At 37.4% G+C, this 16,569-nt stretch overlaps 1 protein-coding gene and 1 long non-coding RNA gene across 3 annotated transcripts in view; one reads left to right on the forward strand and one right to left on the reverse strand.

Annotated features, from left to right (window-relative positions):
- The window catches only part of LOC114046112 (collagen alpha-2(IV) chain-like), a 287,529-nt gene that overhangs the window by 201,195 nt on the left and 69,765 nt on the right, over positions 1 to 16,569 (forward strand). For both annotated transcript variants that reach the window (XM_027866367.1, XM_027866368.1), the window contains exons 21-26: positions 5,887 to 5,979; positions 7,955 to 8,106; positions 10,741 to 10,813; positions 10,906 to 11,012; positions 15,651 to 15,852; positions 16,269 to 16,319. In XM_027866367.1, the coding sequence (XP_027722168.1) occupies positions 5,887 to 5,979; positions 7,955 to 8,106; positions 10,741 to 10,813; positions 10,906 to 11,012; positions 15,651 to 15,852; positions 16,269 to 16,319 (678 nt within the window). The remainder of the gene's footprint in view (positions 1 to 5,886; positions 5,980 to 7,954; positions 8,107 to 10,740; positions 10,814 to 10,905; positions 11,013 to 15,650; positions 15,853 to 16,268; positions 16,320 to 16,569) is intronic.
- Positions 11,024 to 16,569, reverse strand: part of LOC114046114 — a 38,335-nt gene continuing 32,789 nt past the window's right edge. The window contains exon 3 of the long non-coding RNA XR_003569465.1: positions 11,024 to 11,139. This is a non-coding gene — a long non-coding RNA (uncharacterized LOC114046114). The remainder of the gene's footprint in view (positions 11,140 to 16,569) is intronic.

Below are 16,569 nucleotides of genomic sequence, written 5' to 3' on the forward strand. Positions count from 1 at the left end.
ATCAGCTTTAATGTTTTTGGCTTTTCCTTTCCTCCTTGTTTCCCCAAATCTTAAATATACTTACTCATCTATTATCATTCAGGCAGAAAGGTACATATACAGCATTTTTACCTATTTAAATATTTTCAATTTTCGTATTGTGATATTTACTTTTTAGTACAAGCTCATCAATATAAGTGATACCTGATGGGATATATTTTCCTATTCAAAAGGAAAAGGTTAGATAAAAGGGGCAGTAGAGCAGCGCTATATCTCAAGAAGTTGCCTGTATAGAAATCCATGAACCAGAATGGAGAAGTGTCATGCAAAGCATTTAGGTGAGGACCAAGGAAGAGAAAAACTCAGATACTGTGGTGGGAATATATTGCCAACTACCCAGCCAAAAAGAAGAATTGGGTGAGTTCCAGAAGCAAATCACAAGGCTGGTACAGAAGCAAGATATAATAGTGATAAAGAACTCCAACTATCTAGACATCTGTTCAACATTGCTCACTCTCTCTGTCTGTCCACTAAAAGCAAAGCAGCCAAGAATTGTAACTTTTTTCTAAAAAAGGAGGGGGGGGGGGGGGGGGGGGAGGTGTCAAGAGGAAATACATTTGAACTGACCAATGAGGAGAAACCAGATGCCAAAGTAGAAATAACTACAGTGAATGTGCTGTCTTAGAGTTCATAATCATTAAAGAGGAATGGTGGTTGTTGACTGACTGATGCCTACCCTAGACTTTGAACCTAGGTAGAGTATATTTAAAGGGTACAAAGAAAGTATAGGAAGGACTCTACAATAGTAAACTCAAGACGGATAAGACACTCTCGAGAATCAAGTCCTGATGACACAGAGTGATATTCAAGATACTGCACTGGGAATACAAAGGCCAAAATGAAATATCCCCTATTTTCTAGGAGATTACATTCTATTGGTGGGGTGCAACATATAAAAAGATAAATAAATACAAGATAATTTAAGGAGGGAGAGAGCATTTACAACTAGGCAAGCTGAAGGTTGGGATGACGTGTCAGAGAATCCTTCACAAAAATGACGTACTATTGTCTGAATCCTGAAGGAAGATGGCGTTACTGATGGGGTGATGAAGTGGTTTGACTGCGTGTCTGCATCAAGGATAGTTTTTTACAAACGCGTGGGAGATGGAATGTCGAGTCAGAGGAATAGCTAGTGGTCTACTTTGATTGGAAAATAGAGTGTGAGGTAGAGAATAATGTAAGATAAGTCTGGAAAGGTAGGTCAGAGCTAGGTGGTAGAGGGCTTCAAAGGCCAGACTGACGAGGCAATAGGGACCCACTGAATGCTTTTGAGCAAAGCAATCATGCAGTCTGACCTATGCTTTAGGAAAATTACTTTGGCTGCTGTTTAAAGGGTAGATTGGTAAGTAGAGAGATTGAAAGCAAGAGACCAGTTAAGAACCTATTACGATAGCCCAGACGAAAAGTCGTATGTTCTTAAATTAGGGTTTGTGAGTGGAAGACTGGGGACAGATGGGAGAGAGATTATGGGGGCAGCTTCCACAAGACTTGCCAACAAGTTGAATATGAGGTATGAAGACGAGGGAAAAGGCAACAGTGGAGATTCTGATGTTGTGAAACTAGGTCAGTAGTAGGATAATTAGTGTTCACAACAGAAAAAGGGAAGTTTGGAGGAGTGAGGTGAGGAAATGGTAAGTTCCAATGTGGATATGTTGGGTCTGAGATGCCAGTAGCACATGTGAAAAATCATTGAGAATGGGTCGTGCGAGAGAAGAGGAAATTTCCTTATTTTAGAAAAAAAAAAAAAAGATCTTTTATTCAAACTCTTCCGTCAGAGGCCAGGTAGTTTGACTTCAAATCCTGTCAAAATATTAGGAGGTGTTACCAAAGGGATAGTATATGAACACTTAGGAAAAGAAATGCTTACTAAGATACAGTATTAATCAGATAATCAAAAATAAGTTATGCTAAGCTAACCCCTTTACTTTTTTGGATATAGGTCTTAGATTGGTAGATCAGAAGAATACAGTCAATATGGTACACTTTGATTTCAGCAACACATTTAACAAAATGTCATATTGTGTCTTTGTGAGAGAAATGTGGTCTAGACTGTAGGATGGTCAGGCAGATTCAGAATCTTATTTAGTTTGTTCAAGTCATAAGTTGTTTCTTAGGGTATTGATTCATGTATGGAGCTGATCTGTATTGTTACCTTCTGTTAAGCTATCTTGGTCTGAAACTTTTTGTCAGAACTGTTTGACTGACTGAGGAGCAATGATTAAAGGATGGACCTTAAGCTAAATGAAAATCTCTTATGGAGTGTCAAAAGAACTCTTTTTTTTGGCCCTAGGCTGTACCAAATTACTATCAATGACTTGCATAAAGGTATCAAATTTGCAAGCAGCACAAAACTGGAATCAATAGCTAACATTTTGGATAACCTTATCTTATTATGGTTCAGTCATTTCAGTCATGTCTGACTCTTTATGACCCCATTTGGAGTTTTCTTAGCAAATATACTGAAATCGTTTGTCATTTCCTTCTCCAGCTCATTTCACAGACAAGGAACTGAGGCAGACAGTGTTAAGTGACTTGCCCAGGGTCACACAGCTAGTAAATGTCTGAGTCTGCATTCGACCTCATGAAAATGAATCTCCCTAACTTCAGGCATGGCACTCTATCCACTGCGCCACCTAACTGCCGGATTAAGCATCCCCAAAAGATTATGACAGGTGTTAGGGGCAGGCCCTGACACCTCTACCCAGTTAATTTAAGTTTGATTTCAGAACAAAATGAGGCACTCGTTAAGTCATCAGAAAATTAATTAGAGGAGATTTTGCTTAGCCCTAACCTAACAACAAACATGAACTTAGACAGACATTGAAAGAAAGTAGAGGATAGAAGGGCCTGGCATGCTATGTCCATGGGGTCACACAGCATCGGACACAACTAAACAACAACAGTAATATGGCAAGAATATGCAAGCGAGGATATAATGGTGCTTAGCTTCTGTAGATGTGTTCTAGCCTCCCCTGTTCCTTCCATATGGAAACTCATCAGGCTTGCAGGGCAGGATGTGATAACTCCCATGGTCTTCAAATATACACCAAGTTGGAGGATCCCCACTCCATTTGGGTAGGTTTTTTTATGCTCTTAGGTGAGGTGTATCAAGGGAGTCATGAGCCAGTCAGGAGGTAGAATAGCTTTGTTGCTTGTTAGGGAAGACTAATCTCTTTGGGGAGGTTGGGACAGAACATGCTTGTACTATCACAACAGGCTACCATGGTTAGTTGAAATATAGAGGACTATTATTAGATTCAAATAATCAACCTCACAGTTATAAAACAGTAGAGGCATGGCTAGACAGCAATTTGTATTAAAAGACCCAGGTGTCTTATTGGAGTGCAAGTCAACAGTATGACATGAAAGCTGAAAAAGCTAATACAATCTTAGATCACATAATTAAAAACAAAATGATGGAAGATATATTGTTGCTGTATTCAACCCTGGTCAGACCACATGTGAAATATTGTGTTCAGCTCTGGATACTTCATTTCTGGAAGGACATTGTCAGAGCATGCCAAATTAGGGGAACTATTATGATGGAGAAACTCAAGTTTATGCCATGGGAGCATGAGGTGAAGGGAAGGGGAAATTTAAGCTTTTAAAAGAACATCTTAGGAAGTACATTATAACTTTTCTAGTGTTTGATCTCTGGCCCAAGGGAAAAACTTGGTGCAACAAATGTTGGGGTGATTTGGGCTCAATTTAAGGGAAAGCCTTCTCTAACAACCAGAACTGAGAAATGTGAAAAATGTCCTCTTTTTGGGGAGCTCTCCATCACTTTATGTCTTCACACAGAGGCTGGGTGACCCCCTTCTCAGAAGGGTAGCAGATGTTCCTATTCAGTGAAAGTTGGACTAGATGACTTCCAATGCTGAGATTCTATAATGCCGTGTATGTAACAATGAGTTTGAGAAAAGAATTGAAAATGTAAACATGAAGAAAAATGAATGAGTTAATACAGTTATCCCTTCCACTTCACAGGGGCTAGGGGCATAGCACCTCAGCAATCTGGAAAATCCATGTAAAATCCATAGGGGTAGACCCTTCACCTTCATTTTCCTTTAGGAAATCATTTAAGGACTTAGCTTTTTCTCATATGATGCCAGAGTCAACCAGAATGCTTTTTTGTAACAATCCTGCGTTTCTGAGTTTCTAAACTTTTTCTGTGTCATTTGCTGGCCTTTGTGTGTCATCTGCAAAACTCTCCCCAAAATTCCCATTTAATTTTTTATGCTGACCCATGATATAGCAAAACTGCTATGGGGAAAGTCATTATGTGGAAGGATTAACTGTTCAGTATTTTTCAGAACTTCTATGTGATCAGCAGTACTGTTTCTAACAGGAGGTGGCAGTTTACTAGAAAATGAAACCAACAGTTTAGTGATATTTTAAAATCCATGTGCTAGTTCTACTGCCTTCTTCTAGATTTTCCTGTATGGGACCGTTAGAGTAACATCAGGCATTGGGAATAAATAACCTAATCTTTCCTAGAGGGGATGGAGAAAAGTAGCAGCTACTTGCCATCATGTGAAAAGTCTGGGTGCTTAAAATCAAAGGAGCTTCTCCAGTCTAATGTACAGAGGTAGCCTAAAACTAGATTCAGATCCATATCAAGAAATACGCCTTCTTTCTCTTGTTTGTTGCTGTTTCTGCTGCTTTGTTGAGAATTGGGGGAGTATGTATCTTTATTTCTGTTCTATTATAAGGGAACTTAGTAGTGTGCTTTTGTATATAAAAGTACATACCTTTTTTTTTCTTTTAAAGTAGTACTCATTTGGACAGGTAGATGGCAGCAGGGTTACAACAAAAACTTTTTTTTTTGGTATCTTTTTCAAGAAGAATTTAGTCACGAGGATTCTCAAAAACAATGAGATTCATAGTTCATAGTCACATAACTTTAGTTCTAGCCCTGCAAGCTATATGGGCCAGAAACCATCTATGTTTCTCTGTAAAAGGTGGTCTAGAGCAGGGCTTCTTAAATTTCCACTTGTGACCCCTTCAGCACTTCTTAAACTGTGGGAATCTCAATCCCATATGGGTTCCCAATAGAGGGCATGTGTTACTCACCTCTTTTATTATAATCTGTGCTACTCAATGGAAAACCATTAGAAGTGTGATTACATTGGGACATCATTCATTCATTCAAACATTTATTAAGCACCTTCTGTGTTCCATGCACTGTGCTAAGTACTGAGAATACAAAGAAAAGCAAGACAACCCTTGTTCTCAAGAAGGTCACAATTTAATGGGAGTGACAACATGCAAACAACTATGTACAATCCTATGTGCAGGATAAATTGGAAATAATCAACAAAGAAAAGACATTAGAATTAAGGGGGATCAGAAAAGACTTCCTGTAGAAGGTAGGATTTTAACTGAGAATTGAAAGAAGCCAGGAAAGCCAAGAGGCAGAGATCAGGTGGGAGAACATTCCAGGCATGAAGTAAAAATGCCTCAAGTCAGGAGATTGAGTATCTTGTTTAAGGAACAGCAAGGAGGCTGGGGTTTTTAGATTGCAGAGTTCATGGTGGGGTGTTAGGTGTTAAGAAAACTAGAAAGTTGGGTGGTGGGACAGGTTATAAAGGGCTTTGAATGCCAAAGAAGATTTTATATTTGATTCTGGAAGTGATAGGAAGCCACTGGACTATCTTGAGTATGGGGGATGACTTGATTGGTCCTGAACTTTAGGAAGATCACTTTTGACAACTGAATGGAAGATGGAATAGAGTGGGGAGAGACTTATGGCAGAGAGACCAACCAGTGGCTATTGCAATAGCCTAGCATTATTATGTCATTATTCAGCGTATTAACATTATTGTTCTTTTGTGTGTTTTTTAATAGGATTTCTTTTTGGGCTTAAGGGAACTGAGGGAAGTGTGGGTTACCCAGGCCCTTCAGGATTCCCAGGAGCACGAGGACAAAAAGGATGGAAAGGTAAGCTCTCTCTGATATGTAATAGTGGTATAGTCACAAAGAGGTAGTGTCCCTGAAGCGTCAGCCTTGTAGGCATAACAAGCTGAGTTCATGTTTTGCCTCTGACATAACTGGATATACAATACATAAATCATTTATGCTCTCAGTGTCCCCAGGTAATTTGAAGAAACTACAAATTGCCGAACAGGTACAGGTCTATATTGGTAAAGGGATTTCCTCGTTGGAGAATTTTCTATACTGGTGAAATGATAGGTCTGGATTCTAATAATAGGTATAAAAACTATCCTGGCCCATTGGCATTAAAGCAACCCTGTAAACATAAAAGTAGCATATCATATTGGACAAGAGGCTGTCCTTGGAGTTAGGAAAACCCAGCTTCCAGTCCTGTGTCTGTAATGTACTGGCTGTGTGACTGCACAAGTCACTCAACCTCTCAATACCTCAAACAACTCTCTCAACTATAAGTTAAGACAGTTACCAATCTGCATTGATGGAAGGAATTTCCATATTAGGAATTTCCTACCTTCAATGCAATCACAGATCCAGACCAATAAATACAGTCGAAAAGAAACAAAAAGCACTTTAGCCTAAATGTCTTTTTTAAAAACTATACCATTCTCTCCCATAGAAATTATACTGATAATACAAAAGAGGAGTCAGCCTTCATTTCTACATTCTCAGCATAAGTTTGCTTGACCAAATCAGTCAAAAGTTATTTTTCATTAAAAACCCTTAGTGGGTGTCATAATACTGATCTATTTATTGAATAGGTTATCACCCTTGTAAAAATAACCTTACATTGGTACAGGGTTGAAACATGGTGCTGTGGCAAAAATCACTTAGATTTAGAACCGAATCTGGACTCTGACTTTGGGGAAGTTGCTACCCCCAATATATATTTTTCATGTGTTTATGAAGAGAATTAATACCTGCCATCCAGGATTATTATGAGCTTAGCACTTTGGAAAGCAAGTATCTTATGACTATTATTATATTGTATGTTATTTATTGTTATATATTGTGTATTATATATTACATATACATATTAAATATACATATATTGTATATGTATATATGTATGTGTTTTATATATATTACACATACATATACATACGGAGAGAGAGAGAGATTATTACCTTAGAGGCTATCCTGTGAGAACTATTTTCATTTCCATTATGTCACTGGATTCTCACCAGGCCCACATAAAGAAGGTATGACAGGGAGTTTTTGCTACTTTTGTAGATGAAGAAACTGAGGCTCAGAGAATTTGCAAGTAACCCAATGTTACACAGCTATTGTATGATAGAGATAAGACTAGAACCCAGGCCTTCTGATATTAAATATAGTGTTTTTTTCACGACATCATTCCCTGCCCCTGCCCCAACTCACCCCTGTTTTTGGCTGCCCATTTATGCTCAGATCAAGTCATTTTATCTCCATGAATTCTACCTGTTCAATTTCAGCCAATATTGAACTCTCTTTCCTTGGAAATCTTATAGCACTTTTGGTTGGCCTACACCACAGCTGATTACACTAGTTAACATACGTGAGAACTAGTTTTCAAGGACCGTATGTGTTTGTAAGAGTTTTTGTTTGTTTTTATTGTTTTGGTGGGGTTCTTTCACCTTAAGGGAGGGAAAGAATGTGGATTTGTCTGAAAATAAAATACAATTGAATTTTTTAAATTACTTAACATATGTGTACCCTGATCGTTTCTTTCTTTGAACTTGAATCTTCAGTACTTGGCTTAGTGCCTGGCGGAGAGTAGGTGCTTAATAAATGCTAATTGGTTCTCTCCCTAGTGAAATTATAAACTCTTTGAGGGCTGAAACTTAGTGTGAAGCATGCTCTACTGCTTTCTTTTTATCCCTTGTAACACTGAGCACAAAATTTAATAAATAATTTTGGGGTCAAATTGTCTTTTTTCCTAGAAAAAAAAAGTTTATCTTTTCTCTCCTGCTCCTTGACATTATAGGTGACCCTGGAGACTGTAAATGTGATCTTCCCAGTGGCCTTCCTGGTCCACCAGGACCCATTGGTCGTCCTGGTGTAAATGGAGAGCCTGGGAGGAAAGGGGAAATTGGTGACCCAGGCCCACATGGTATTCCTGGTTTCTCGGGCTTCAAGGTAAGGGGGTGGATCTGTTTTTTACCCAAGCTGGTAAGATAACCATCAGGTATGAAATCAGATACTCACATACTTCAGCTTCTCTTCCAAATGTTAAATGTTTATTATATCTTTATTGTACCATGGCCTTTCAAATGATTAAATTAATGCAATTTTATGCCAGTAACACCCATGTGCCGCTGTGGACAGTAAAACGTACTTCCAGAGGACCTTTAAAAAACCTTTGTGATTAAAGAGAGCAGAAAGGGCAAATAGTGTTAGAAATGTCATGTTAAATGTGAACTAAACAAACAAAAAAAAATCCATTACAATGTGGAAAATTGAACTGTATATTGCAGCTCTTAGTCTCATATAAAATCCTCTTTTTAAAAAAATTATTTTTATTTATTTTGTTAAAGGTATTCCAATTCTATGTAAAAACATTTTAACAACTTTTAAAATTTTTTTAAATTCTGAGTTCTAAATTCTCTCCCTCCCTTCTGCCCCATCCCCCCCCCCTTGAGAAGGCAATTGATTTGAAATCAGTTATACATGTGAAATCATGCAAGACATAGCCATGATGCAAAAGAAAACACAAAATAAACAATAAAAATAAAGAAAGTTGGTGTTTTTTTTTTAAATGCTTCAATCTGCATTCAGAGTTCATCAGTTCCCTCTCTGGAGGTAGATAACGTTTTTCATCGTGGGTCCTTTAGAATTGTCTTAGATCATTGCCTTGATCAGAGTAGCTAAATCTTTCACAGTTGATCATTCTTATAATATTGCTGTTACTGTGTACAATGTTCTCTTGGTTCTGCTCAAGTCATTTTGCATCAGTTCACATGTGTCTTCCCAAGTTTTTCTGCAACCACCCTGTTTGTCATTTCTTATAGCACAATAGTACTCCATCACATAAAATTCTTTTTTTTTCAATTTTCCTTCACATATTAAAATGTTCAGTCAGTCAACTAGCATTTATTAAGTACTTACCTCATGCCAGGTACTATGCTAAGTGTTGGAGATACAAAGAAAAGCAAAAATAATGCCTTTTCTCAAGAAGCTCACATTGTAATGGGGGAGACAAAATTTTTTTTTTTTATGTACATGCAGAATATATAGAGTAGATGGAAGGTCCTCTAGGATTCCTGTTGACATTGATTGATGGTAAGGTTTGGTTTTTTTTTTTTGGTTTGGTTTTTTTTTGGTACTCCCCTGACCTCCTCCATCATGCTATTGCTCTGGGTACCTTACCCCTTCTCCCTCTTTACTCACCTTCTCATCTTCCTTTTTTTGTGTTGTCTATACTCATTAAAAAGGAAGTTCCTTGAGGGCAGGAATTATCCTTTGCTTCTTTGTAACCCAGTGTTTCACACAGTGTCAGGAACATATTAATTGACTGAACCACCTTTGTTGTTGTGCCCAGTGTGAGGAACAGTCTTTAGATAATATTCACCTTTGAATCTGGCTAAAATTCATGAGTATAAAGAAAGTACCCTTATGTGTCACACATGCAAAACTTCCAAAGAATTTTCATGTCCAGTAATGTATGAAATTTCTTCTCTTTGGCTCTCCCTATCAGCTTGGTAGTCTTTTTTACAAGCTATTTTAAAAGAGCATTTAAAATACATCTTTCTGCACCAGCAGGTTTTTAATTGACCAGTAACTCAAATGTTCATTTCAAATGTTAGGCACTAGAACTGCTCCTTTTTCCCCCCTAATTAAAAGAGAATGGTAAGACTTACAAAATGAAATCGTGAGTGTTTTACATATTCTGAAAAATCAAAATAAATTCCAAGGGTATCTGAGTCAGGAACCAATTGGCTTCACTTCATGTTATAAGAGAACTTCAGCAAAAGATAGAATTCTCCTAGGGTACAAGGTCACTGTATACTCATAATTGCTTTGTGGCACAAGAGTATTCTGAAAGAAAATTAAACTCACCCACCTTATAGACTCTGTGCCCCTGAATTTCTAAGAAAACAAACAAGACAATCAAGTAGGAAACACTGAGTGCTGTGCTTTTTTTCCAGTAAAAAGCAATTTTGCTCTAAATCCAGATTATCAAAGTATGTAAAATTGACTGATGAATTCAAAGACATTAGGTGCTGGGAATTGTACATTATTCTAGCAAAGGTAGGGAGTTCTTTTAATTGAAAGTTGCCAGAAAACTAATTTTTTTTTTGCAGCCAATTATTCAGGACTCTCTTGGGTTTATGATATGTCTTCCCCAGTCTGCAAAGAACTATGTCCATCAATCAAAAAAATTGAAATCTCTTTTTAACAAATATATCTCACTAAATCTGCATAAAAGAAATGCCATAATTTGCCACAAAGTAATATAACAAACACCAGGAGAGAATGATCACACATCATGAATCTCCTCATTTCTAGTCATTGTCTCACTTAGATGTTATAGCTTTAAGCTTGAATTCTCTAATGTTTTATAATAAGGTTCATCTCTAAAATGTTGTCTGCCTTGGGGGAGGGGGGACAGTGCTAAGGTTCTGTCCTGCCTTCACTTTACAAAAGTAATTGGCAATTAAGCCATTTTCATTACTTCTTATTATATTTATTTACCCTTAGTGCTTAGAGCTTTTGCTTGTTTGAACCTCTAGTCTACCGGGTGTAACCATAAAAATAATTTTGTTTCCACAGGGCAACCCTGGCATTCCTGGATTACCTGGACCTAAAGGACAGAAAGGAGATTCTAGAGAAATTACAACAAAAGGTTTGTATATTGTTGACTAAGCCATTTTTTAAAAAATCACATACTTTTAGTGTGCTCATTCTGAAAATGGCTCTTAAAAAAAATCTTTCTAGGTAGCAGAGGTGATCAAGGCAATCCTGGCATACCTGGTTTGCAAGGTGAAGATGGCTTTCCAGGGCAAGATGGGCTAGATGGTTTTCCAGGCCTTCCAGGTCTTCCTGTAAGTGTGGTTTTTCTAAGCTGTTGAACTGGCTTGGAGACATCTGTATTCTAACTCAGTCCTCTTATTTCTTATAAATCATGTCTCTTAAGTATGTAAGTAGGAGCAAATGATGTAGGCGGTACCACTAAAGTTATTGAACATAAGATACATCCAGGTTAGTTTAATGATCAGAGAACAAATGACTTAGAACACAAAGAAAGAAACTTTCAGAAGTCAATGGATATTTTAAAAAAATAGGACATCTGTTCCTCTGTTTGTACATAAACTGCTTAGACTGAGATAGATTTCTTGTGTTTGAGGTTTTTTTAATGAGTATTGAAGTTGTTTTTTTTTTTCATTAAAAATCATGACGTTTCCGTCTTCTCTTTTGCTGTAAACAAAAAGCAAGAACTAATTGTGGATAGGAAGCAAAAGACTATTTTCCTGAGTCACTAGTGACAGTCACCATTTTTTTTCTCAAAAACTATACTTCCCTTCATCTTTTATCACTTTTCTCCTGCCCTTGAGCTGACACTCTTTCCTAGAATTTTGTGATTTTATCTTTCCATGGTCCTTCACTTTCACCTTCACAGATCTTGTTCCCTTAGCTGTTCCTCAGTCCTCATTATGAAGCCCTTTGCTCCAACTTGGGCATCTCAAGCTTCATCCTCTTCTTATCTGTGGTTCATGATCATAAGTTTCTTCACAACTTCACAACCCTTAGAGGCTCCCTATTGCCCCTGAGCTTGGCATCTAAAGCCTTCACAACCATTCAACAGCCTATTTTTCACCTGTATTTAACATTACTACCTTTCATGATTCCCAGTCATGTATTCCACCACAATTTTGCACAGGCTTTTGTGCCTGGAATACATTTCCTTACCTCCATCTTATAGAATCCTTCGCTTTCATCAAGTCTCAATTCAAAGTACTACCTCCTATGAGAAGCCTTTCCTGATCCCCTAGTCGTTAGCATTCCCTCCGTATTCAAATCCTAACTTTTGGGTATCCTTTTTAAATGTTGTCCCCTGCCCACTAAAATGTATATTCCTCAAAGGCAGGAATTTTTTTTAATTTTATCTTTGTATCCCTAAAACTTAGCAGGGACTTAATAAATGCATATTGAAATTATAAACATACTTTTATTGTTGTTTTTCAGTCATTTTTTCATCATGTCTGCTTCTTGGTGACCCTTTTTGGGGTTTTCTTGGCAAAGATACTGAAGTGGTTTGCCAAAATTTATACTTAACATTGCACAAAGCACCCTTCCCTTCCCTTCCCTTGTTGATTCCTTTTTAAACACTATTATTTATATGTGGAGTTTTTTTATGGATACATCTTGTTTTGACAGAACAGACAATTTACCCAAGAAATGCTCAAACAAAGCCCAGCCACATAGTAAATTTCCCTACAACAGTTAAGTAAAACTTGCTAATGATGATGACTGATAATGTCATTTTGTACATCTGTGGTTTACCAGTTGTTAACAGAAAGAAAAGATGCATGCTTTAACTTTGATAATTAAAACCAATACTTTTGTAAGTCCACAATGCTAGGATTTTCCTAGTCTCTTCAGTAGATGCTAGATTACTGATAAATCTTGTCATTTCCTTCTTCATGGTGGTTTCAAAAAGAGTTTTTTTTTTAAATCAATGAACCAGTACAATTATATCACCACCTTTACTGAAAACACTGTCTTCTCTTCCTAGCCATGACCATCTCTTTCTCTTGCTTCTTGATATTAGAGCAAGAGGCTATATCAATCAACAAGCATTTGCTAAGCACTTACTATGTTCCAGGCACTGTGCTAAGTACTGGGGATACAAAAACAAAAGGGAAACAGTTCCTGCCCTCAAGGAGCTTACATTCTAATGAGGAGAGACAGCATTCAACATGTGCAACAAGAACAACAAAAGAGATTATATACAAAATTAATACAAGGTATTTTGGGGAATGAAGGTACTAGCAACTGGGAAGATCAGGAAAGGCTTCAAGTCCAAGTGCCATTTGATCTGAGCTGTGAAGAAAACCACAGGTTCCAACCAATGGAGGTGAGGAGTACTGTAAGAATGTAGGACAGCCAATGCAAAAACACAAAGACAAGAGGAGCCTCATTGTATGTAATCATCAAGTAAGACAGTATGGCTACTTCCCTATTGACACATACATTTATTGGCAGCAAACAATGAGTCCTCCTCAAGAAATACAATCTTCCATTACATAATGCCATATTTTATATGGTGCTTTATATTTTTCAAAGCATTTTCAAATTCATTATGACATTCATTTAGAATAATTGACATTTATCGAGTGTTTTACTGCTTACTAAACACTTTATATTTATTGTCTCATTTGATTCTCATAACAACCCTGTTGAGGTAGGTAAGATAGTGTTATTACCTCAATTTCATTTTTAATTCTTCAAGGATCCATTATTTCATCAATATATGTATTTCTTCTGTCAGAGAAGATTGCAACCATTAGGTGATCTTCATGAATGAATGAAAGATTACTTAAGTGCTTACAATGTGCCATGTGCTGTGAAAAGCACAGGAATTACAAAGAAAGGCAAAAACAGAACCCACCTCAAGAAGCTTACATTCTATATGACATTAATAAGTCTGTGATTCCTAAAATTCATCACTTGGTGGTCAAGCTTTTGGATCTGATCATTTAACTCCTGCCAAGACTCTACTTTTCTGAGTTCCCCAATTGTCATTTTTCTCTGATTCGTTAAGAAATTCCAAAGTTCTATACCTCCATTTGCCTCTTCAGTTTTCTTCTTGGGCCCAGATTACATATCTAATAACTTTTTTTCACTAAAAGAACACTTCATTACCAAATAATTCCATGAATCTTTTCTTTCCTTGAATACATTTATCTTCTCTCACTTTTAAGCAGATGCACTATTAATGTGACATGCAAGTAGATATCAATAAGCATGTATATTTACACATGTACAACATGAGGGCAGGTAGTCCACTTGTCCCTTCTGACCTTTGAAAATGAACCATACAACAACAACAATGCTTTTAATAAGAATATTTGCTTATTCCTGTCCATCTAAAACTTTGTCCTGCATTCTCTTTAATAACAGGGAGTAGTTTCAGTTGATTAGTAGAATGTAAATTCCTTAAGGACAGGAATTGGACTTTATCTAAACTTTCTTTCATAGTACCTAGCAAAATGCTTTGCACAAAATGGTATTTGACCATGGGATTTGACTCTCCTCAACCTCAAAGAGCTTATTTTCTAGTAGTAATCTGAAACCACCTGGTTCCTACATCCATGGCCATTAAAGGAAACACAAAATAAGATTAAGTTCTAGTTCTTTTGGGTCAAATTCAAATAGAAAGGTATCCCTGCTGCCTGTATGTTGACTTTTGTTTAGTTGTTTTTTAGTCATTTTTGTGACCCCTTTTGGGGTTTTCTTGGCAAATATACTAGAGTGGTTTGCCATTTCCTTCTCCAGCTCATTTTTATACTTGAAGAAACTGAGGCAAAGTGTTAAGTTACTTGCCCAGGGTCACACAGCTAGTAAATGTCTGAGGCCACATGAGTCTTCCTGACTCCAGGCCCAATACTCTATCCACTTCACTGTTTCTATGCCCAATATGCATCTAGCATATTGACTTAGGAAAGACAAATTAACATTATCTATGTTGTATTGTATTTTTATTTATTTTGATAAACATCTTCTAATTACATTTTAGAGCTACAACTCACTGTGAGTTTGACACCTCTTTTCTAGATGACCAAGACTTTTCATAATATGTATTCATAATATATAAATACATAATATGTAAGAAGCAGCATGGTATAGTACAGAGGTTAAGAACCTTTTTTGTGTCATAGACCCCTTCTTAAAAAAATGCTTTTAAATGCATAAAATAAAACACATAGGATTGTTAAAGAAACCAGTTATGTTGAAATAAAAGTAATTTCCCCCCATCTAATTAACAAACCTTATGAAATCTAGCCACAGAGGTCTGTAGATCCAGGGTATGAAATGCTGGTGTTCATAGAGGGCCAGCCTAGGAGTTGAGATGATCTGGATACCACCTCTGAAACATTTGGGTTGTCTGACCCAGGAAGTCACTTAATTTCTCAGTGTTCCAGGCAATTCTCTGAGACTACAAGTCTCAGAGCATATGCTTTGTTAGAGGGAATTTTTTCAGTTGAAACTCCCTATATATACATGGAATCATAGTACCAAAAAAAAGTATCTTAGTGTTTACCTGTGTATGTTTGTAGGGAGAGGGAGAGGGAAAGAAGGAAGGAAGGAAGAAAAGAAGGAAGGAGGGAGGAAGGAGGAATGAATGAAAGGAGGGAGGGAAATACATATAAATAGGTCTCCCAGTACACTATTCATAGAGCCATAGAGTTAGAAGGGAGCTTATGAATGATTTCCTACACTGTCTCATTTTATATATGATAAAACCAAGGCTCAGAGACATTAATGACTTGTCCAAGGTCGCAGAAATAGAGAGTAGAAGAGCACTATTTCTGTGACTGAGCCCATAGTTTAATAAGCATGTTGAAAAACTACCAAGAGATAATTAGATTGGAAACAAAGGTAATAGAGACATCAGGGAAGAGTATCTTTGATGTTATAGACATACACATTTTTTAAAAGGGAAATTTGATTTCACACAGGGTGATGGCATCAAAGGCCTTCCAGGAGAGCCAGGTTTCCCAGGAATATCTGGTTTAAAGGGCATTGCAGGAGAAATTGGTCCTCCGGGCCTAGGTCTACCAGGCCCTAAAGGTGAACGAGGTTTCCCCGGTGACCCTGGATTAAGTGGAAGTCCTGGCTTCCCAGGCCCTCCAGGCTCCCCAGGCGCTCCAGGCCAAACAGGTAAAGTTTGAGTTCCCTCTTTTCTTTTAAAGATGTTCTATACCATAGGGGAAGCATTTAATTAACAAAATATTCCCCCAATACTCAACAGCTGACTCTACTTCAGCTTCACATAATTTGCCCACACATGTCAGAATGTACACTATTGTTCTGGTTGTCTCCACATACCCATTATGGGTTGCTTTGCTTGGAATTATCTGAGCCTAGCTTCTCTTGTGCCCACCTACAGCTTTCTTGTACTACCAGAAATGATCTTTCCTTAGGGGAGAGCTTTGAAGTGAATTTGCAGGCATGGCAATTTTTACATTGTATATCTATGACCTCTGCCCATCTCTATTTCCCCACAATTTAATGGAGAAAAAGAAAAATAGTTGTTTTCCTAATCACCTTGTTGCTTCATTGTGTCTCATTCTCAGATTGTGATGGAGGTGTGAAACAGCCAATTGGCCAAGAGATAATCCAACCAGGTACTGTTAAAAAAATTCTTTTTCTCAAAACCATTTTAACTTTTTGGTTTTATAGAATAGATGACCCACCTGCAAGTGTTTATTGAATGCCCACAACGTGTATGGTTCACTAAATACTACAAGAGTTAAAAAAAAGAAAAGTATTACTGCATGCCTGTATGTGTTTATAGGTAGATAGGGAGAGAGGAAGGGCTGGAGGGACAGAAGGAAGGAAGGAAGGAAGGAAGGAAGGAAGGAAGGAAGGAAGGAA

This window comes from Vombatus ursinus, unplaced genomic scaffold (assembly GCF_900497805.2).
Source record: "Vombatus ursinus unplaced genomic scaffold, bare-nosed wombat genome assembly UNPS02014781.1, whole genome shotgun sequence".
NCBI lineage: Eukaryota > Metazoa > Chordata > Mammalia > Diprotodontia > Vombatidae > Vombatus > Vombatus ursinus.